Here is a 23665-nt window from a genome sequence, read left to right on the forward strand (position 1 = left end):
ATTTCACTACAGCTGCTCTTATCAAGGGTAATCGGAACAACTGTGCCCAGTTTTCTGGATCCTTGGACTGGCTTGTCAGCAGACTGGAGAGGCTGGAGGCCTCCTCTGGTAAATGTCCTGCAGAAATATTTAGTTTGTGTTTTGACTAGAATGTCTAAGTTGATTTTAGGGTCTAAACATGATGTCACAAAGAGTCTCCCCTCATTTGTTACTTGTTTCTCCTTTTTTTTTTTTTTTTTTAGGAATATTGGAAGTGTTACATTGTGTTTTAGTTGAAAGTCCTGAAGCTTTGAATGTTATTAAGGAAAGCCACATCAAATCTATCATCTCACTTCTGGACAAACATGGAAGGAACCATAAGGTAATGTACAGTACCATTTAAAAGTTTGGGGTCTGTAAGATTTTTTTTTGAAAGTCTCTTATGCTCACCAAGACTTCATTTATTTGATCAAAAGTACAGTAGAAACAGTAATATTGTGAAACATTTTTACAATTTAAAATAATTTCTGTATATAATATAGATTGTACATGTTTAAAATGTAATTTATTCCTGTGATGGCAAAGCTTATTTTTCATCAGCTGATAAAACAGTTATGCTACTTGATATTTTTTTCAGGATTTTTTGGTGAATTATAAAGTTTGAAAGAACAGCATTACTTTTGTAATTATAAATGTCTTTACTGTCACTTTTAATCAATTTAATGTGTCCTTGCTGAATAAAAGTATACATTTAAAAAAAAATTTTTTTTAACTTACTGACTCCAAACTGTAGTGTATTTATGTGTTATGTAATAATTGTGCTTAATGCTTTCTGGATTTTACTATTGTTAACATGTTTGTATGTGTGTTTATTGCATCTGCAGATCTTGGACGTGTTGTGCTCACTCTGTGTGTGTCATGGCATGGCCGTCCGCTCTAATCAGCATTTGATTTGTGATACACTGCTGCCAGAAAGAGACCTGTTGCTACAAACAAGACTGGTTAACCAAGTTTTCAGGTGACCTGTTATCAATAAACTTAACTGTTAAGTTTAACTCCTACACATATAGAGGTTTTTAGCACATCTAAAAATATTATTTTAGTCTGTTATAATATAGAAATTGACCAAACAGTGAGAATAAATGTTAAAAATAAAATCTCAATGAACATATTTCTCTGTTTAGTGTACGTCCTAACATCTTCCTGTGTGCAAGAGATGACTGCGCCCAATACAGGAAGTGGTATTATGAGGTTGTAGTTGAGAAGGTGGAACCTTTTGTGACAGCAGAGCCTACTCACCTGCGAGTGGGTTGGGCCAGCACTGAAGGGTACCATCCCTCCCCCACAGGGGGTCACGGCTGGGGGTCAAACGGTGTTGGAGACGACCTCTGCTCTTATGGCTTTGATGGACTCCAGCTCTGGACAGGTAAGATGGAAACTAAGCTTGCACACTACCGTTCAAATGTTTGGGATCAGGATGCATTAAATTGCCAAAAAGTGACTGTAAAAATGTTTACATTACAAAAATTCTATTCAATATAAATGCTGTCCTTTTGATCTTTTTTATTAATAAAAGAATCCTAAAAAAATTCATCATACTGTCCACAAAAATTTTGAGCAGCACAACTGTTTTTAACATTGATTAACAAGAAATGTTTCTTGAGCACTTGATCAGCATATTAGAATGATTTCTGAAGGATCATGTGACACTGAAGACTGGAGTAATATTAGGCTTGTTTGAGATGAGCAAAATCTGCGCAGAACCGATCACCGGTGATCAGCGCGAGATGCATGGTTAGAAATGTGTCCGAGTGCGGTCCGCCTTTCTCTGATGTTATGCTGACGTATGTTAAAAATCTCTCGCAAGCGCAAGGCGCACGTGTCGGATTCTGCAGTCGAGCGCAGTTGCTCTCCACCGACTGCGCTGATCAAAAAGCACGATGGGAAACGACTTGCTGACGACACAGCTTAATCCTCATTGGTTTAAACAACTGTGATGTATTGTTCTCTTTTAAAATGTTTGATTTTAAAACTCTAATATCATGTTTTATGTGTATATGTTATGTGTGAATATTCCCAAACTATCTGACAGTGCGATCTTTTTGGGTTATGCAATTTAATTTTTATAAAAAAATAAAATAAATAAAAACACATATGTCTGTATTAAAGAGAAAATTATTGATAAACATGTATTTGGAATGGAATTAAATAACAAGTACTTTGGGTGACTTGTTCATTTTATTTATTTTCATATGAAAGCAACAGAACTTGAATTACATCCAGTTTAATAGCAACACTGTGCACGAGCGTGAATCCCGCGATATCCATCTTTGATCTTGCCTGCGCAGATCCACTACGAGAAGAGAGATCTGTCCGGCTTGCCTGTGTTTTTTTCACTCCTCCTCTCACTGCAGCCGCCTACTCTCGCATACATTTCAGGCTAGGCAAGGCGCATCTCAAATAAGCCTAATGATTACATTTAAAAAAAGAAAAAAATTAAAACAGTTATTTTTAATTGTAATATTTCACTATAATATTTAATTGACAATATTTGATCAAATAAATGTAGTCTAGTGAAATCTAAACCCTGTTTGTTTTTCTTTCCAAGGAGGAGTTGGTCGGAGGGTTACCTCACCCAATCAGCACTTGCTAAGGGATGATGATGTCATTAGTTGCTGTCTTGACCTTACTGCAACCTGCATCTCCTTTCGGGTCAATGGACAGCCAGTTCAAGGCATGCTGGAGAACTTCAAAGTGGATGGGTTGCTGTTCCCAGTGGTCAGCTTCTCAACTGGTGTGCAGTGAGTTGCCTTCGAATGGTTTTTGATTTTACATGTTGTGTTAATTGTAGGTTTGATTGTTCACAATTCACAGAACAATGATAAATGAGTTCTACTTAATTTTATTTTAGATCAACCTAACCATTTAAATGTTGACCTGTAGGACTGTACCCTCGATTGCTTAAATAGTGTCTGAATTTATTTTCCCATCAGGGTGCGTGTGCTGTTTGGAGGTCGACAGGGGGAGTTTAGGTTTCTTCCTCCTGCTGGTTTCTCTCCGTGCGCTGAAGCTCTCCTCCCCAAAACATGCTGCAAGCTGGAACTGTGTCAGGAACTCACACAAAATCACACTGAAAGCCAACGTGACCTCTTAGGCCCTGTAGTACCTATTAGTCCAGTGACCTTTACCCCAATTCCAGTGGATTCCAGCCAGGTACTTTAAATTTTAAGTATTCGCTGATTATTTAAAATTTAGCATCAGTACAGCAGTTATTTTAAGCCACAATCTGTCTTGCATCAACTTGTATGAGTGTCTGACACCCCTGTTCTCAACTCTGTATCTTGTCAGGTTGAATATCCTCCACAGCTGGAGCAGATCAAGGAAAGATTAGCGGAAAATCTCCATGAACTCTGGCTTATTGACAAAATAGAGCAGGGCTGGAACTATGGACCAGTAAGTATCTAAGGGCATTTTCACATCTTTGTTTCAAAACCTGATCTGTTTTCTCCCTTAGTTCAGTTCGTTGACGCATATGCTCGGATCTACACCAAAACAATCGGTCCCACAATTCATAATGGGAAGTGTGTAAACAGCAGTGTCTGATTCTGTGGTTGAACACAGTAGTTATCGCAGTTGAAAACCAAACTTCACCTCAAAATTGCACTTCTTCGAAACAGGACATGCTGTCCCAATATATATATATGGTATGCGGAATGGAACGTTTAAGCAACAGTTTTGCTATTGTAACAATTTAAGTCCTTGTTTCGGAAAAAGCAAAGTAAGCAAATTATAGTTTGGAAACTCCCTAAGTAACATCCATTCAGTTGCTCCTTCTCATTCTGGAGTATATTAAAAACTGCATCTCTTCTCCTAGGTTAAAGATGAGAGCAAAAAAGTACACTCATGTCTAGTCGAGTTTTCCAGACTTCCAGATCAGGAGCGAATTCATAACCTTCAGTCATCTGAGAACATCCTCAGGTATGCCATGGATTATTGTGCCTAATATACTGTGTTAATTAGCTCTCCGTTATTAATCATGCTTCCTTTTGTGTTGTGGAAGGACTCTTTTGGCTTTTGGTGTCCATATTGGACTCTCTGATGAACATGCAGAGGAGAATGTGAAATACGTTCGCCTTTCAAATAAGTAAATCAAGATAAAATTCCTCACTAAGACAATTACATTTTCCAATTAACAAGGCATCAGTGAAAAGTGCTTTTTAAATGAATCCTAATTACATCATCTGTCCAGGTATGAGCTATGGAACGGATATAAACCAGCCCCTGTGGATCAGTCCTGTGTTGTGCTAACAGCTTCTCAGGAAGAGCTGGTGGAAAAACTGGCTGAGAATGAACACAACATCTGGGCCAGAGAGCGTATCAGGCAGGGCTGGAGCTTTGGACCACAGCAGGTGGAAATTTGTCTTTTATTGAAAACAAACAATATAAATGTAATCTTGAGAATTGGAATGCAAATGCCAAATGTGTCCATATGTACAGTAGTACTTGTAAGTGGTATATCTCCCAACTTGGATTTTCCTTCTTTCATTGTATTTGATGTGGAAATACTGTAGCTTTTTACTCTATCTCTTTGTTTCAGGATGTTAAGTGTAAGAGAAGTACCCAACTAGTGCCATTTTCCCTGTTGGATGAAAAGTACAAACAGACTGGTAGAGATGCCATGAGGGACACTCTGGGTACCCTTCTTGGGTTTGGATATACTGTAGAGCCGCTGGAGCAAGAACATGGTGGGACCATTATCCTTTTTGGCAGTATAGTCAGATAAAAAAAATTAAAAAAGGAAATTCAGCAAGGGTGCATTAAATAGATCAAAAGTTACAGTAAAGACTTTTACATTATTACAAAACATCTCTTCAATTGTTGTTCTTTTGAACTTTTTTTCATTTAAGATTTGTAAAAAAATAAATAAAAATCTGCATATTAGAATGATTTCTGAAGGATCATATGACACTGAAGATTAGAGTAATGGCTGCTAAAAATACATCTTTGCCATCACATCACATTTTACTTTATTTGCTCAAATAAATGCAGCCTTGGTGAGCATAAGAGACTGCTTTCAAAAACATAAAAAAAAATAAAATCTTACCAAGCTAAAATTTTGAATGGTAGTAAATCAACATAAACATTTGTTTTATTTTTGTCTCCCATAGCCTCAAGTATCAATATTAAATCTGTGGCTGCAGAGAGATTTCGGATTTTCCGCCTGGAGCAGCCCTTTGCAGTGCATTATGGCAAATGGTACTTTGAGTTTGAGGCTGTAACTGATGGACAGATGAGAGTGGGCTGGGCACGACCTGGATGTAAACCTGACGTAGATCTTGGGTCAGATGAACAGGCCTTTGTGTTTGATGGTTCTAAGGTATTTCAATGATAATTTATTATGGCAAAGCAAATTTTACTGAGATCGTATACTGACTATATATTGACTGAGTCTGAGATGCCTTTTGGAACAATTAAAGATCATTAAAAAAAAGAAAAAAGGATATCGGTAATATCATTTTTGTTCACCTCTCACATGCATGTTTTAGGGGCAGTGGTGGCATGGTGGGGAAGAGCAATTGGGTGGCCGCTGGAAGAGGGGGGATGTAATTGGCTGTTTGTTGGACCTGACTACATGCACTATGATGGTTACTCTTAATGGAGAGCTACTGCTAAACAGTCGTGGTTCTGAACTGGCTGTAAAAGACTTTAATATGTCTGATGGTATGTTCTCTGTGGTCATTTTCCATTCTGACACGCAATTATCAAATTTATTTGAATTATATATATTTAAATGTGTATTTTTTTGCTTTGTATAACATACATTTCTCGCTGTCTTCTCTTTGATAAATTGTAGGTTTCCTGCCTGTTTGTAGTATAGGGATAAACCAGGTGGGTCGTCTAAATTTGGGTCGTCAGGTTGACTCACTGAGATACTTCGGTGTTTGTGGCCTACAAGAGGGATACCAGCCCTTTGGTCTGAACATGACCAAAGATCTACCTTTGTGGATGAGTTGGAGAGAGCCCTTGTTCATTCCTATACCCGATGACCATCCTAACATACAGGTTAGTTAATTTACATCATTTTTATCATATCAGATTTTATTATATTTCATCATATTTTTGCAGATAAACTGAGCACTTGTTTTTCATTTAATTTCAATTTCATTTCATTATTTAATTTCATCATTTAATTATTTAATTTCATTTAATTTCATTATTTCATCATGTCATTTAATTTCATTATTTAATTTCATTATTTCTTTTTATTTCATTATTTCATTTCATTTCATTTCTTTAATTGATTTACATTATAAAATAATATATAACTGTTTCAAATATGTCTTGGACAAATATATAAAAAATATTTTGTTTTATTCTTTATTTTAAAATGTTATACATATATAATATAAATAAAATGTTGAAATTATGTCATTGGACACATATATAAAATATTTATTATTTTATTATTTTTATTATTTTATTATTTTATTTATTATTATTTTATTATCAAATGTCCTCTATTTAAGGCAGGACCACCACAACTAAATTTCTTAGTTGTTTTGCAACCTGAATTATTGTATGGTCTCATACAATGTTCTATAATGTTCAAATTGCTACCCAGGTGATTCGTGTTGGAACAGTCGACAACACCCCATGTCTGAAAGTAACACAGAGGTTTTTTGGGAAGCAGGAAAGGGGCACAAGCTCTGTTGGATTTTACCGTCTGAGCATGCCAGTCGAGTGTGCACAGGTTTTCTCCGGCCCTGGCGAGGTCACTGTGCCCCACAGCAGCGGTGTGGTGTGCCAACTCAAAGATCCAGAGGAAGGAGAAGCAGATTCTGACTTTGAGTTACTGATGAAAGCTCACAGATACGCAGGATCCAGAGATGAACTCAATAATCACAAGGACCACAGTCAGGAGAAGCCATCCAGACTCAAACAGCGGTGAGTTCACTTCACTCCTTCTTGTTCACTTTTGCTTCTAGAACACCAAACACAATTTAACTAACATGATTAATCTAAGGAGGAGAAACTATTGACTGAAATTGTCTTTACAAACCTGTATAAATTGGTGGCTGCAGGTTTATGTTGAAGAAGAAAACAGAGTTAAACACTAGTCACTCATCAGCTCGTCTGTTGGAGGAAGTGCTGGCCATCGAGAAAGATGAAGACAACCGCCTCGTTCACTGTACTACGGTAGACAATAACCCTTTTCTTATTGATCCATTTGTTTCTGGATCACTGAATGGGACCCTGTGACTTTCAAGCAAGTAGTCTTGAGTTAGAGTATGATAACATAATCTTATCTCGTCTTTCTCACTGCAGTATTATTACTCTGTGAGAATCCCCTACAGTCAGGAGCCCTCTTACGTTTGGGTCGGATGGGTAACTTCGAAGTTCAACCATCATGATGTGACATTTGACCTGGACAGCATTTGCAGTGTCACAGTCACTCTTGGGGATGAGTGGGGCAAAGTTCACGAGAGGTAGGACTCATGGGGCATTTGAAAGATGCTGTATCTTTAAAGCTAAACCTATCCTCAAAATAGGATAAACTTTGTGTGTCTAAATTCTGTGTGTATTTGTTAGTGTCAAGCGTAGCAGCTGTTACATGGTGAGTGCAGCAGAGGGCAGTGCTCTGTCCCACAGTCGCAACAGCAGCGGGCTGGAGATTGGCTGTCTGGCTGACACAGCAACAGGGTTCCTGACATTCACAGCTAATGGCAAGGAGCTTGCAACATACTTCCAGGTAAACATTAAAGTCAGAAGTGGTGACATTGCAGTTATTTAGCGTTGCATATTTTACCTATCATTATTGTATCATTTAGGTTAGAGTACATTAGTGTATTCTAATAATCTTAGCATACACAGTCTAATAAAATATTATGATGCTTGCATTTATAAAAATTCCATAATTTCTAGCATATCTTGACTATGTAGTCATGATTTGAGCCAGAAACAAGCAGAAAAGCACTTGCTACATACTATTTATTCATATGTTTAGATATAAGTGTAAATTTTAGTTTGACTTCAGCTATGTCTCTCCATTTGTAGGTGGAACCTGGCACCAAGCTCTTCCCTGCTGTATTTGCTAAACCCACCAGTCCTGATGTCTTCCAGTTTGAGCTGGGACGTATCAAGGTACACCCAATACATCAGTTCTGTTCTCCATGGCCAGACCAAATAAATCTGTGAAAAGGTGCTTCTTTCAGCCTAATGGATGTCCTTGCAAGCTTTAAAAGAATTCAATTGCCAGCAATGGCTCCTTTGGCATTAATAAATTAAAACCTTGAATGCAGTATCAGTCTTCTTAAAATGGGCTGCAACACATCCATTTTGGCTGAGCTTGGCTTAAATCAGCACAAGAGTACAGATCAATATCAAATTAGACTTTCTTGTGCACTCTAATAGCTCCATACACAAATATACAAATATGTATTTTGCATCATAATTATAGATATTATATATTTAGATTTTGTCACTGTGCAGTTATTTGTTTTATTTCCCTTTATTATTAATTTATATTATATTATATGATATTTTATTATATCAGAATGCCCAGAAAAAAGTATATCACTATTGATCTGCACTTAACAAATGAAACATCAAACAACTTTGTATCTAGTTTTCCTATAATATTTGCTGCAGTTTATATTTGTAATGTTGCTCACAGAATGTGATGCCACTATCAGCGGGAGTTTTTTGGAGCGAAAGAAGAAATGCAAGACCTCAGTGCCCTCCCAGACTGTGTGTTCAACACTTAACGCCTATGCGGTGGACCCGAGTACCCGACCACTCTCAGCCTGTGGAAGTGACCCGTCTGGAGGAGAGAAATGGCTGGAGAGCTCGCTGCACTCAGATCCGACAGATCATGACCCTGTATATACCTGAGGATAGCAGGTCAGAGGTCACTTTGGAGGTGTCAAGTTGCTGCTAACGTATACATTTAAAAACTTTAAACTTTTTTTTGCCATTTTTATCTATAGAGCTAGAAATATTACTAAAAAGATTTGAATTTTGTCAATTAGAATTTTAGATGTGACATTTAACTAGTTTAATTTAGTCTTAGTTTCCAATGAAGATTAATTAAATGAATTAAATTTATTACACAGAATCCACTCAGGTACATACAAAAGCAAGAGTCCACGAAACAGAGTGTGTAGCACAAATAATACCAGATAAATGAATGAACCAAAGTGAGGGACTTCACTGGGATAATGAATACAAACAGGTGTGATCGTTAAATCAATAACCATGGTGACACAAGTGGCTAGAAAATGAGTTCAAAGGAAACAGGAAGCCATAAGCAAACTAAGATTCCATGAAAATGAAACCAAGACAAACTATTCTGAATATGAATGTGACCGAACACCCACCTCTGGAAAGGCAAGGCCTTGCGTCGTAACATGATTGAGGTTGGAGGTTCAGGAGACGGGCGAAGGGCTGGTGAAGGTGACTATAACACAGATAACATTACCGTAAATAAATTTTTTTTTAATAGGTTAAACTTTGATTATTAATAGTCAATCAAACCTTTATCTAAACCTCTCCTCTCTCGCGCATATCCGCCATGTTTTGTAGTTTTTTAACACATTTTACTCATGCTTGTAGTTCTGAACTGAATCCTCCTCCTAAGCACAATATTAGCCTTTAGAGTGTGCACGGATCCACACTTCGAAAATCTACTGGAAATAGTAGAAGTAGACCATCTGGGGACTTTTGACATACTCTTTTCAACATACTATGCTTGGGATGCACTTATTTTAATCTCACATACTATTTAGGATGGATAGTATGGACATTGGGACAAAGGGTAAGAGTCTATGAAAATGATAGCTAGACAAACTAAACTGAATGTGAATGTGACCGACAATTAAAGGTTGTATCAGCGATTTCAGGCCCAAAAAAGGCCCAAACACATCACCGACAGGGGGTGGGTGTTGTGAGGTTTTGCGCTCGTGTTCTCCGACTTTGCATCGCTTCGCGTGCAGCCGTGCACGAGCGCAAAACCTCACAACACCCACCCCCGTTCGGTGATTGGTTGGAACACTATTTATTTTGGTTTTGAGTGGTTGGTGAAACCAATTGTTTTTGTGCAGATCTCAGAGCCTAGGCTGCCTACAGAGACGCGTTTTTTTGACGGCCTGCTTATGGGGCGGGCAGCTAGCGGATCGTTAGGAAAGATTAGATGAATATGATCATTTATGTTTGGGCCTTTTTTGGGCCTGAAATCGCTGATACAACCTTTAACAAAATTATATTGTATAGGTTTGAATTTCAATTTGGTACATTTACATTTTTAACATGACAATAAACTAAATGTAATTGGTTTGTGGCATATTTTGTAGATATATATTTTTTTTTTCTGATAACCTCTACTTTTCCCTGCTTGACCTGACCTGTCCCTGCCTGTTTTGTATGATCTTCATTTATTTATTTTATCTGAATATTTACAGCGTTTTCCCACCCTAAAATCTGCAGTTTAAAAATGCAGTTCTATAAAAACACTTTTGTTAAATAAAACTAAAGTGAAAAAAACAAACTATAAAATAATTGTTTTGTTTTTTTCTAGTTCCATGATTATTACTTCTCCCTCTTTCAGGTGTGTGGACATTCTGGAACTGGCCGAACTGCGTGACCTCCTGAAGTTCCATGACCACACCCTTCGCCTCTACTCAGCCCTTTCAGCTCATGGAAACACACATGTAAGCCACGCCCTCTGCAGCCATGTGGACCAATCACAACTCTTGTTCGCCTTGCAGTGCTCTAGAATGCCAGGTCACCTGCGGAGAAGTTACTACAACCTCCTCATCAACACCCACCTCGCTGCCCATGCCAGTGCCAGGCAGGCAATGAACAATGAATACATTGTGCCCATAACGGATGCCACGCAGTCTATTACGCTTTTCAGAAATGACAGGAAAGTGCAAAGATTCCCAGGAAGTGACTTCAGCACTTCCTTGCGGCCAAGAATGCGCTTCACATCACCTTGCTTCATTAGAGCTTATAAAATAGATGTGATGGAAGGAGATAACGATGGGGCTTTGTGGAGTAATTTGCGCCAAGACAGCCCAGAGTTCCCATTGGATGTATTAAAGGCTGTTGTCATTGCAATGCTGAAGGAGGCAGTGATAGCAGTTGGGCAGGGTGTGAGGGATCCTGCAGGGGGCAGCATAGAGCTCCTGCTGGTTCCTCTGCTCAGTTTACTTCACACACTCCTGATGATGGGTGTGTATCAGGGGACAGATCTGGAGGCCGTGTTTAGTCTCATCCTGCCAGTCAGATACATGAGAGGAACATGTAAAACAGAGGAGATGGATGAACTTGAAGAGAGTGATGGAGAAAGACAGGAAATAGAGGGTAGAGATTGGGAGAATAATGTCTCTCGGCAAAGCCTTCTTCAGATGAAGCTTCCAGAAGCTGTCAAATTACAGGTTGGCACAAATAATTTATAGAGGTCATTCGCCCAAAAATTTTAATTTGGTCATTTTCATACATTATCCGGTCAAAAGTTTACAATAGAGTTTGTCTTATATTTTTGAAAGAAGGCTCTTATGCTCACCAAGGCTACATTTATTTGATCAAAAATACAGTAAAAACTTGAATATTGCGAAATATTCTAAGAAATTTAAAGGAAAACAGATTTTGCTGTTTGATATTTTTGTAGAAACCGTGGTGCATTTTATTAGAATTCTCTGATCAACAAAGTTCAAAAGAACCAATTTAATGTGTCCTTGCTGAATAAAAGTATTAATTTAGTTTCTTCTTTTTTTCATTTGACTTACCTTAAACTTTTGAAAGGTATGTCATGGTTTCCACAGCAAAAACAGTTTTGAACATTGATAATAATAAGAAATATTTTTTGAGCACCAAATCAGCATGATCTGAAGGATCATGTGACACTGAAGACTGGAGTAATGATGCTAAAAATTCAGCTTTGCCATCACAGGAACAAATTACATTTTAAAATATATTCAAATAGAAAGCTATTTAAATTGTAATGATATTTCACAATATTAAAATTTGTACTCTATTTTTTTAATCAAATAAATGAAGCCTTGGCCAGTATCAGAGACTTCTTTCAAAAACATAAAAAAATTCTTAAATATTCCAAACTTTTGGAATAAAGTTATATATTCGTTTTCTTTCTCATCATCAGGTATGCCACCTTCTGAAGTACTTGTGTGACTGCCAGGTGCGTCACAGGGTAGAAGCTGTGATGTCATTCTCAGGTGACTTTGTTGGTCGCCTCCAAGACAACCAGCGCTTCCGGTACAATGAAGTTATGGATGCACTCAACATGTCTGCTGCCCTCACTGCGCGCAAAACTAAAGAGTTCCGTTCCCCCCCTCAGGAACAGGTCAGAGGTCATAGGATAACTGGATTAGATACCATACTTCTGTCATCATCTACTCACATTCTTGTCATTCCAACCTGTATGACTTACTTTCTTCTGAGGAACACAAATGAAGATATTGTGGAAAATGTCCCATAAAATGAAGTTTTTTTATTTTTTTATTTTAATTTTTTTCTAGAAGAAAGTCATACAGGCTTGGAACATCATAAGGTTGAGTTACTTTAGTTAGTTTTATTTTTGTATGAATTATCCTTTTAAAGTAAAAAATATAAACAGACAAAATGACTGGAGAAATTCAGCATATGAAAATTATGAGGTCCAACCTCAAAAAAATGAAAAGATGAATCGATCACAGTAAAATCTATAACATGCATTTTAAAAAATGGGGTGATTTTTCATTTCATGCAGATTCAGCATTTCCTAACAAATTTTTTTTCTCCGTTCAGATGAACATGATGTTGAGCTTCCGTGAGGAGTGTCAGGATTGTCCGTGCCCAGAGGACATCCAAGATTTGATGTGGGAATTCCATCAGGATCTAATGACCCACTGTGGTAGGCAGCCAATTAGGACAAACAATGCCTGTATTGCCATCAACTGGCATCATAACCTCTCATACGTGAAGCATTTATTCCCATGTCATTTTTTTTCTTTGTTTAATTCAGGAATTAAGATAGACAGTGATTCAGAGAATGAGAATGAGGATGACGTATCGATCAGGAATCACCTCCAAGGCCTAGTGGATAAAATAATTCATTTAAAGAGGAGAATGTCTGGCCTGCCTGAGGAGATTGTGAACAAACTGGGTCAGAAACACTACCAGTCTCTTTTGTTATGATTTGTGTTACTATAGCCTCTTGATTCTATTACTTGTAAAACTGTACAGGTACAGTGATTCTAAGCTAAAACAGACCTCTCTCGTTCTAGTCTCTCTGCAGCAGCTGATATCAGAGACCATGATGCACTGGGCCCAAGAGGGGACGATTGAAGACCCCGATCTGGTGCGTGCTGTTTTCAGCCTGCTGCTACAACAGTATGCTGGGCTGGATGGCCAGATGTCTGCTCCTCTACAGAAGGCTTACTGTATCAGCCAGGCATCTGTGGAAGATGCTCTTAACCTACAGTGGGCTCTAGCATGCATTCGTTCATTGCTCACGGCCAGGATGGGCAAAGAAGAAGAGGAACTTATGATTAGAGGACTGGGGTGAGAGACGATGGCTGTTTTTTTTGTTTTTTTTTAAATAGTAAGCAAAACACTAGGCATTAAGCAGCGCCAGATGTTTCACTCTATAATTGTCACTTGACCTTTTCAAATAGCATGAGAGTTGCAACCTTCTTGGTAATTATTATAAAACCCAAAGGAAAGATAACCGTTTTAACATGGCAATATAATATGTGATTTAAAAGACATTAACATACACCACCGTTCAAAGGTTTGGGATCAAGATTTGTTTTGATAGGAATACATTTTATTCATCAAGGATGCATTAAGTTAAGCAATGTTTCTATGTTATTTTTTTTCTTCAAATAAATCAAACAATCCTGTTTTTTTTTCACAGTTTCCACAAAAATGTTAAGCAGCTCAACTGTTTTTACCATTTATAATAAAAGTGTCTCCGGAACACCAAATCAGCATATTAGAAAGATTCCTGAGGGATCATGTGACATTGAAGACTGAAATAATGCTTGCTAATTAAGCTTTGTCATCATAGGAATACATTACATTTTAAAATACATTAAAACAGAAAACATTAATTTTAAATTGTAATAAATATATCGCAATGTTTGAAAAAGCATTAAAGAAATCTTACCAACCCCAAACTATGAACGGTAGTGTATTTTCATGATTAAGCACAAATACATATATTTATTTATTTATTTAGCATTTCTAATCAGGCACTAAACTTGATACCCATGAAACATCTCAGCCAATGGAATTAATTTTAACACATCCTATCATGCAGTTTTGGACTGCTATGTCCAAGCCAGTTTATCCTTTATTTGAGACCTAAGTTTTCTCTTGTGTAGTGACATCATGAACAATAAAGTTTTCTACCAGCATCCTAATCTGATGAGGGCTCTGGGGATGCATGAAACCGTCATGGAAGTTATGGTGAACGTCCTTGGTGCTAGAGAATCCAAGGTAATTTTACTAACAATTACTTTAAGTGATTATCAGCTTATGTGTTCATTATTGTTCAGTAGTCAGATGTCAGTTGCATAATTGAACCTAATCATTAGATTAAGTTGAATGTTTTACTTTATTCACTCCAGTGGGGTCCTCTGATAACTCTGATTCTCTTGCCTCATTAAGGAAATCATGTTCCCTAAGATGGTTGCACACTGCTGTCGTTTCCTGTGTTATTTCTGTCGAATCAGTCGCCATAACCAGAAGGCCATGTTTGATCATCTCAGCTACCTGCTGGACAATAGCAATGTTGGACTTGGTATATTCATTCTGATACTGATCTGGTTTAACCCATAAATAACCTTCAACTTGAACATTTTTACGGAAGTAGACAAAGTAAATGTGATGTTTTTTTTGTTTTTTTGTTACCAGCGTCTCCTTCAATGAGAGGATCGACTCCTCTGGATGTGGCGGCCGCTTCTGTCATGGACAACAACGAGCTGGCACTTGCTCTCACAGAGGCGGATCTGGAGAAAGTAAGTCTCACTGACGGATTGCTTTTTCTCTCTTCTACATCCCTTCTGACTTTTGGTGATATTGAACTGGTCTGGTCTTTCTGAATGTGTTCGTACAGGTTGTGCAGTATTTGGGAGGTTGTGGTTTGTGTAGTTGTGCTCTGCTGGTCTCCAAAGGATACCCTGATATTGGATGGAATCCTGTAGAGGGAGAACGTTACCTGGACTTCCTGCGCTTTGCAGTATTTTGCAATGGTAATGATTAGTTTTAATCTGGAATCCTGACCTGGTGACACCTAATTGAATGCCTCCAGTTGGTTTTGATTACTTGTTCTCCTCATACAGGTGAGAGTGTTGAGGAGAACGCCTATGTGGTGGTGAGGCTTCTAATTCGCCGGCCTGAGTGCTTTGGTCCCGCTCTTCGAGGGGAGGGGGGAAATGGTCTTCTTGCAACCATGGAGGAAGCCATCAGAATTTCTCACCAGCAGGATGGAATCAGTGCACACAGTTCCAACCGGACTCTGTGAGTGTTGCGTTTCAGTTTTATTCGGTCTTCTCATTCTCGCTCATAGCCGTGTCTCATTCTGACCTGCACTCTTAGTGACACGCTTGATGATGAAGATGATGATGTCATCCACATGGGACACGCCATAATGACCTTCTACTCTGCTCTGATCGATCTGTTGGGTCGCTGCGCCCCTGAAACACATGTAAGTGTTTCGGGAAACCAGCAGGGAAAGTTAGATAAGAGCCTCATGATGTGTTTGAAGGAATGAGTTGGAAAGGGCTAATTGGTTTTATCTACTTTTTAAGGCCATGTCAGTTTTCATTAAAGCTTTGAAAGGTTCTTCAAGGTTTGCTAATGGTTGTCTCTGTTGTGTGCGTATGTGGCCTTGCAGCTCATAGAAGCGGGGAAAGGTGAGGCCATCCGATTCAGGGCAATCTTGAGGTCTCTCGTTCCCAGAGAGGATCTGGAGGGCATCATAAATATTCCTTTTAGTTTACCAATTATAAACACAGGTGCGTGTGGGTGTGTTGGTGTTTGTTGACTTGCAAACTTAAGTAAAATATACATTCACGATGTGAAATCATTCTTTTCAAGACTATTAATTTATCTTTCTAAATCTATTTGATTGTTAAAAACTGGGGTTAGTGTAATGAGAGAGCCTGAGCTCTGTTTTTAAATAAACTAAGCATATTTAGGTTGGAGTTGCTGGCAAAGTTATGTATTCAGTTATTTGAAGTCTAAATGTGATTAATTGGTGGTGGAAAATATTTTGTGCTTGTTATACTCAGATGATGTAGTGATCGAGCCAGACATGTCTCGGATCTTTTGTCCGGATCACAAAGCAGCCATGGTGCTGTTTTTGGACCGAGTCTACGGAGTTCAGGACCAGCAGTTCTTGCTACATTTACTGGAGTATGGTTTCCTGCCGGACCTGCAAGCGGCTGTTAACATGGATAACGTAATTTGAATTTGAATATTGTCATTGTTGTTTTAAACCCATATTATCATCCCATGAACTCATGTGCTGTATTCAAGTCTTTTAAAGTCAAAGTTTAATGTGAGGAACAAACCTGAAATTGAATGCGTTTATTTACTGAAAATCTTACATTTGGGAGTTCTGACTCCCCTAATTAAGGCTTGAACCCTGCAATGTACGCCAAAATAAAGGTTAATGGGGTCTTAAAGGCTTGCAGTTTTAATTCTACATATTCAAGCAGCTCTGTCTGTTCTACATGTTTCAACAGCTCTGCCTGAATGCAGCAGAAAAAGAAAATATCATATAAAGTTCAACCACCCCTAAAACAGGCCATACCATTGGCGTGTGTGTCTGGTAATATCAAAACTGAAGACATTGACAATACACAGAACTCAACATACATAGACAAGAAACCATTAATTGAAATTTAAGTCTCGTAATTTAAGTAACATTGTAATCCATGAATACATTTGCAACATAGTAATTGATGAAATTCACCCCAAGTGTTGTTGTGTATATATACACTACCGTTCAAAAGATTTGAATGGTTTTGAATGAAGTTACCCAGGCTGCATTTATTTCATCAAAAATGCAGTAAAACACTAATATTGTGAATTAAATTTTTTTTTTTAAATTGACTTTAAAATTTAAAAAACGTTTCTCTATTAATATATAAAATATAAAAATTAAAAAATTAATATTTAAAATTGTAATTTATAGTTTGCTGAATTTTTAGCAGTCTTCACTGTCACACGATCCTTCAGAAATCATTCTAATATGCTGATTTAATGCTAAAGAAACATTTTTATTACAATTAAAGCTGTTAAAAACAGCTGTGCTGCTTAATATTTTTTTGTGGAAACAGTGATGCACTTTGCTTCAGGACTCTTAATGAACAGAAAGTTCAAAAGAACACCATTTGTTAGAAATACACATTTTTGATAACAATGTAAAAGTCTTCACTGTCTCTTTTGATCAATTTAATACATTCTTGATGAATAAAAGTATTAATTTAGTTTAATGTGTGTGTATATATATATATATATATATATATATATATATTATACAGACCCTTTCCAAAAAATTAGAATATCATGGAAAAGTTTATTTATTTCCATAATTCCATTCAAAACATTAAACTTCCATAGATTATAGATTCAGGGCCCACAACTTAAATTGTTTCAAGTATTTAGTTGTTTATTTGTACATAATTTGGGCTTCCAGCTCATAAAACTCACGAAAACAGGATTTCAAAAAATTTGAATATTACATGAAATCACACAGTAATTACACAGTAATACCATGGTCATTGAACCAGGTTTTGGTTCTTTTGGCATTATTTATTTATATATATATATATATATATATATATATATATATATATATATATAATCTTTCTCTGCAGACGGGGTTAGGTGGAACAGACATGGCCCTGGCCCTCAATCGATACATATGTGTGTCCATGCTGCCACTGCTGAGTAAGTATTCCTCTCTCCTGTGTGACTCCTCATCCCTATGGACCAGGCTGGTGGATGGGCTTCTGGAGGGTGTCTACAGCCTCTCTAAAGCCAGCGGACTGACCAAGGCCCAGAGAGATGCCATACAGGACTGTCTGCTGGCAGTGTGCGGGTGAGGATGTTAGATGTTTATTTTTCTGTTGATCTTATTATTTAGTAAAAGTCATTAATACGATTGACACAATTACAAGAGTGACTGTTTTAAGGATTTCTGCAAGTAATAGGCCATTAAATGTGGAGTCACTGTATCTTTGTCTTTGTCCATTTAAATGTTTTTAACTGCATGTGTGCAACTTCATTCCCACAGAAAACTGAATCCCTCCATGCTGCAATTTCTGCTGCGTAATCTTGTGTATGACGTCCCTCAACTGTCAGAAAACTCCAAGATGCCACTTAAGGTCTAAAGAGAAATCATAAAAAACAAAGCATTCAATAAAAAAATATTTAAAGATCAATCAGGTTTTCATAATTCTGCTTATCACTGTGGTCACTTCCTTTCCCAGCTGTTGACCAATCATTATGAGCAGAGCAGGAAGTACTACTGTCTGGATGATGGATGGGGTGGCTTTGGCTCCGCCTCAGAGGAAGAACTTCGTTTGACCAGGAGGCTGTTTTGGAGTATATTCAGTGCTCTTGCCAAAAAAGTGAGAAAAGACAGAAAACACTCTTTCATTACACTCAGTTTAAATTACAAATATGCCACGAACCATGTGACCATACAATTCATTGCTCCTAGTGTCTTATGGATAGAATGTCGGTTCCAACATTTGAATTTCATTAGAATTTTACAGTTAAAATGTTAATTTTTCAATCTTTTCCACAGTGTTACGATGCAGACCTGTTCAAACTGGCCCTCGGTTGTCTCAGTGCAGTTGCTGGGGCGATTCCTCCCGACCACCTTGACCCAAGCTGCACCGGCGGACAAGCGAGACACTTAGCGATGGATTCAGAGAGACGGTTTTGTCCTCGACCCCTGGACACCTCAAAGTAAGACTTTTATTGACTTAAAAGGGCCATGACACATGCCTAACCAGGGCAAATAAACACACTTGAGCTTGAGCTAATTGACCATGAGCACTGATTTTAGAAGTTCACTTTATCCATTTCTGAAAAGTGTATTGCGTTTATTTGATATGTGATGAATAATAATCTAGTTTTTTCATGCATTTATAGTGTGACAATCCCAGAGAGGCTCGAGTCTGTGGTGAACAAATACGCTGAACATACACATGAGAAATGGTCAATGGACAAGGTAATAAGTTTCTTATTACAGGAATTTACTTGATGATAATAGCCATTAATATAGTGAAAACTTTGGGAAATCTGTAGTTTTAAAGCCATTTGTGTTTGATGGTTCTTTTCCAGTTTGGTAACGGTTGGGTTCATGGAGAACAGCTTTCTGAGAGTGCTAAAGTTCATCCACTCCTAAAACCTTACAGAGCTCTATCTGAGAAGGTAGTTCACCCTCTCTCATACACAATGCACGCACGCACATTACAAACAACAACACCAGATATTCAGTATTTTCAAATAAATTTAAACCCGGAACATGCAGTTTATTTTCTCACATTGAGGTTGCTCTGTATTTTAGGATAAAGAAGGTTATCGAGGGGTAATTAAAGAGACGGTGAAATGCATGCTGTTCTTGGCCTGGACTATTGAGAGGACCAATGAGGGGGAGTCACAAGGCTTTCACAACCCAGCTAGGAGGATCTCGCAGTCTGGCAAGGTAATGGACAGTGTTGGGAATAGTTGATGAAATGAATTAGCCTCAGGCTGAAGGAAATGCAAATTCACACCTGTACACGAAGCTCAAACAAACCTTTCAACTGTGCTGCTATTCTGGATGGCAGAAGAATAGGCCTCAGGAGAAGAATGTTCAAATGTGATGTATAACTAAGGTCATTTTTGCATATTAGTATGGTTGAAATGGATCATCAAATATCAGCAGAAAAGACATTGGTTATTAAAGTGAGATTAAATACATAAAGTATATTTTATTATTTAACATTTTATTATTGCAGGTTCGCATAATATTCGGCGTTTGCATTTCACTTTCTCCTTTGAAGTCTAGAACTACAATAACCATCATGTTTACACATTGCACACATCGCCTTTGCACTTACTCCCGATTTCTCTCAACATGGGCACAGGAGCGGTGTCAGCCAATAAATGGGAAAACAAAGTAACATGCGTTACTTACTTGAAAAAAGGTATTTTGTTGTAAATTTAAAAGTAGTTACTTTACTAGTTACATGAAAAAAGTAATCTGATTACTTAACTCCCGTTGTAATGCGCTACCCCCAACACTGGTAATGGACACCTTCATAGAGGACACCAAAGCTCTGATGAAGAGTGTGTGGTAGGGATATGACGGTGAGGGCGGTGAGCTCACGTTGAATTGAGCTGACACGTTTCGTTTTTAATTGTAGTGTCTGTTCTTTAACTAAATTCTAAATGATTTGTATTATACTCTATAAAAATAAAAACGGTGTAAGCAATGTTACCGGTGTTGCGGCAGAACACCGTGTAACACCGCTAACACAGACTATCGCACCAAGCCTATTCTGTGGTATTGTGCTTTCTCTGTACTTTTCTAGCCATTATTCCTTACATTTTCAAGTTTTAGTTTTTTAAATAAGATATTTTGTCATTGCAACCATAAGTAAACCGGACTATGTATATATAAAAAACATTTCATTTGAAGAAGATATGATGAAATATGTGCATCTTAATAGTGCTGGTCCATGTTTGGAGCACTAGAAAAAATTTAATATGTTAATTAAAAGCTTAAACAAGCTTACAAAATCCTTCCAATACACGGATTTCTGTATTTTCGGAACAAAAAAAAGTAAGACCCATGAGAATTTTGTAAAACGAAAAGGATTGCTTCTTTACAGCAAGTGCTATCTGCATGTTAGCCACCCTTAGCATGTTAGCCAGGGTTCAGTGCGCCAAATACAAATAAAATCTGTGTTGAAACTGTGTTATTCGCCAGATTCCTGCCAACTTTTTTATGAATTTTGGCAATGTATGGTTGTGAGAATGTGATCTAGCTTAGTGCGATCATCAAATCGCAATGGTTATGATATAATTATATAAATATAAAGACTGAAGCGCTGCATGTTTCAGAGTAAAGCACAGCACTGTTCATTTTTAATAATAATAATTGGGAGGGGAGGTCAGGTTTTCTTTCTTTTTTGTCTTTAGCTCATCACATGCCTGAAATGTGTCTGTCACATTCTTTTTTTACCAGAACAAAATGTAATTTATACAATGTGAAAAAATACTAATAATATTCTGAATACAATATTGTTTTTAAAATAATATTATGAATAATTATTATTACATGATTGTTTTCATTTGTGTCATTTTTTTCCATAATGTTCAATGTGTTCATATCTGTGTTTTAGCATTTCAGTAGCACACTATTGTGCGTTTTCCCCCCACGACCACCATTCACCAAGGCGAATTCTTTTTGCATTGAACTGACAGCTATTTTGTATTACACACTGGGATTCAGTGATTGGGATTCAGAATAGTATGTGCTCGCCAAGACTGGATTAACAGCTCTTAGGCTTTTAAAAGGCATTGCTTATTCAGAGAACATGGGATGCATTCAAAATAGATTCTGCTTGGGTTTGATAAATTCTAATAATCAAACCAGATACATGCATTGTGTTTCTATGAAGAACGTAAGTTGTGTTTTGTCTTTTAATAGCTGTCTTTTGAAGGAGCCTCCACGTTCAGTCCAAAGCCTGTGGACACGAGCAGTGTCACTCTTACCTGGGATCAGTATGTAAGCAGCCTCAATGAATTCCACACAAAATAAATCATCTTTTATTTGAATAACTTGTATAGTTAAAATAGCTTTTAGAAGAATTTTTTTAGAAGCCATTTTAGAAATTGCCTCAATAATATATGTGTGTGTGTGTATATATATATATATATACTGCCAGCCGTCTCTGTTCATTAACAGGATTAAAAATAACTGTACTTTCAATCTGGTGTTGAAGGCTATGGCAGAGCGGTTGGCTGAGAATTATCATCACATCTGGGCAGCCAGGAAACGGCAGGAACTGGAGAGTAAAGGTGTGTGTTACAGATGGGCTGCTGTGAGAGATGATACAGTAAATTAAATTAGGGTTTCTGCAGCCACCTGCGTCTTACAGAGGAAAAAGACACTGTGAAATAGCAATGCTGAGGTGAAGAGGTGTGAATGTATGTACACTGTACAGGTATATGTCTTTTTAAGAAATTAATACTTTTATTCAGCACGGATGCATTTAGTTGACAAATTCATTTATAATGTTACAAAAGATTTCTATTTGAAATAAATGCTGTACTTTTTAACTTTCTATTAATCAAAGAATCCCAAAAAAATAATGTATTATGGATTCACAAAAATATTCAGCAGCACAACTATTTTTAATAATAATAATAATAAATGTTTTTTTAGCATCAAATCAGCATATTAGAATGATTTCTGAAGGATCAAGTGACACTGAAGACTGAAGTAATGATGCTGAAAATTCACAAAATTACTGTTTTCACTTTATTTTGATCAAATAAATATAGCCTTGGTGAACATTAGAGACTCTCAAAAACATTTAAAAAAAAGATAGATAGATATTTAATGTATTTCTAATGCAACCTTTGACATCGCTTTTTGTACTCATGTTCTTCAATATTTTATCTACTTTTCACTAAGTAAAGAATAATGTAGTGAGCTAGTTGCAAAATAATCACCAGCGGCACCCTGAACGGGTTTATTTAGCTACACTGACCAGTTGATTGTTGACACTATCCTGCTTATTAAAGAATATTAAATATAAACAATTACAGAGTTTTACACATTAAATAAATAAATGCACATTAAACACTGCTTCGTTATGTAAGAAGAAAGAGATAATGGAATAAAATGGAGACATGAAACTAGTATATGTTTAAATAAACTGGTTAGCAGTCATTATACACAACTATTTGTTCTAGAACAACCAATCATAGTCATATATTTTAGACAGCTGTGTAGTAATATGCACTAATTACTAAAGCAGTGCCCTGGACAAGCTATGTGTAGGTATTAATTTAATAACTGTCAGCAGTTTAATTAATTAAAATGTATTGTATTTATATAACTCTTAACAATGGCAATTGTCTCAAAGCCAAATTGGCAGGACTAAAATCCTTTGTGGCTGTTAATTCTGATGCTGTTTTTGTCCAGGAGGGGGCAGTCACCCTCTGCTTGTTCCTTATGATGCTCTGAGTGTTAAAGACAAGAACCGAGTCAGAGAAAAAGCTCAAGATGTTCTCAAGTTCTTCCAAATCAATGGGTACTCAGTGAGGAGGTAAGGGTGCCTTCCTGCTACTGGATACTAGAATGAGCATGCATGATGCCTTTGAAGTGTCCATTTCATTTTCACTGACTGGATTCTCACTGCACAGGAACAAAAAGGTGTCAGATGCTGATTCCCCAGCGATTGCAAGCCGCTTCGCTTACGGTCTGCTCCAACAAGCCCTCTGTCTCACTGAGCAAGCCCAGGAGCAGCTACTAGAGCTGGGTTAGACACACACACACACACACACACACACACACACACACACACACCCACCCACCCTCCCTTGTTCTTCCACTCCACTTCTCTTCAATTACTTATTTGCACATCTGTCTTTTTATATAACTGCC

At 37.3% G+C, this 23665-nt stretch overlaps 1 protein-coding gene across 3 annotated transcripts in view; it reads left to right on the forward strand.

The window, feature by feature from the left end:
- ryr2b (ryanodine receptor 2b (cardiac)) overlaps positions 1-23665 on the forward strand; it is a 71794-nt gene that overhangs the window by 16254 nt on the left and 31875 nt on the right. For 2 of the 3 annotated variants that reach the window (XM_082144038.1, XM_082144039.1), the window contains exons 15-58: positions 13-108; positions 243-361; positions 864-997; positions 1164-1405; positions 2588-2780; positions 2973-3192; positions 3328-3432; positions 3854-3957; positions 4040-4123; positions 4229-4388; positions 4577-4724; positions 5148-5356; positions 5526-5700; positions 5834-6042; positions 6602-6924; positions 7062-7176; positions 7306-7466; positions 7570-7729; positions 8035-8121; positions 8654-8880; positions 10583-11414; positions 12140-12340; positions 12784-12889; positions 13001-13141; positions 13263-13539; positions 14364-14478; positions 14650-14782; positions 14896-14999; positions 15098-15233; positions 15324-15501; positions 15580-15688; positions 15878-15998; positions 16275-16444; positions 17868-18091; positions 18287-18377; positions 18483-18623; positions 18803-18966; positions 19153-19231; positions 19345-19434; positions 19571-19708; positions 21701-21778; positions 21996-22071; positions 23204-23327; positions 23425-23540. In XM_082144038.1, coding sequence (XP_082000164.1) covers positions 13-108; positions 243-361; positions 864-997; positions 1164-1405; positions 2588-2780; positions 2973-3192; positions 3328-3432; positions 3854-3957; positions 4040-4123; positions 4229-4388; positions 4577-4724; positions 5148-5356; positions 5526-5700; positions 5834-6042; positions 6602-6924; positions 7062-7176; positions 7306-7466; positions 7570-7729; positions 8035-8121; positions 8654-8880; positions 10583-11414; positions 12140-12340; positions 12784-12889; positions 13001-13141; positions 13263-13539; positions 14364-14478; positions 14650-14782; positions 14896-14999; positions 15098-15233; positions 15324-15501; positions 15580-15688; positions 15878-15998; positions 16275-16444; positions 17868-18091; positions 18287-18377; positions 18483-18623; positions 18803-18966; positions 19153-19231; positions 19345-19434; positions 19571-19708; positions 21701-21778; positions 21996-22071; positions 23204-23327; positions 23425-23540 — 7215 coding nt within the window. The remainder of the gene's footprint in view (positions 1-12; positions 109-242; positions 362-863; positions 998-1163; positions 1406-2587; positions 2781-2972; positions 3193-3327; positions 3433-3853; positions 3958-4039; positions 4124-4228; positions 4389-4576; positions 4725-5147; positions 5357-5525; positions 5701-5833; positions 6043-6601; positions 6925-7061; positions 7177-7305; positions 7467-7569; positions 7730-8034; positions 8122-8653; positions 8881-10582; positions 11415-12139; positions 12341-12783; positions 12890-13000; positions 13142-13262; positions 13540-14363; positions 14479-14649; positions 14783-14895; positions 15000-15097; positions 15234-15323; positions 15502-15579; positions 15689-15877; positions 15999-16274; positions 16445-17867; positions 18092-18286; positions 18378-18482; positions 18624-18802; positions 18967-19152; positions 19232-19344; positions 19435-19570; positions 19709-21700; positions 21779-21995; positions 22072-23203; positions 23328-23424; positions 23541-23665) is intronic. The other variant, XM_082144040.1, reaches the window with a different exon arrangement.

The sequence above is a fragment of the Leuciscus leuciscus genome (assembly GCF_965113295.1).
Source record: "Leuciscus leuciscus genome assembly, chromosome: 17".
In the NCBI taxonomy this organism is placed as follows: Eukaryota; Metazoa; Chordata; class Actinopteri; order Cypriniformes; family Leuciscidae; genus Leuciscus; species Leuciscus leuciscus.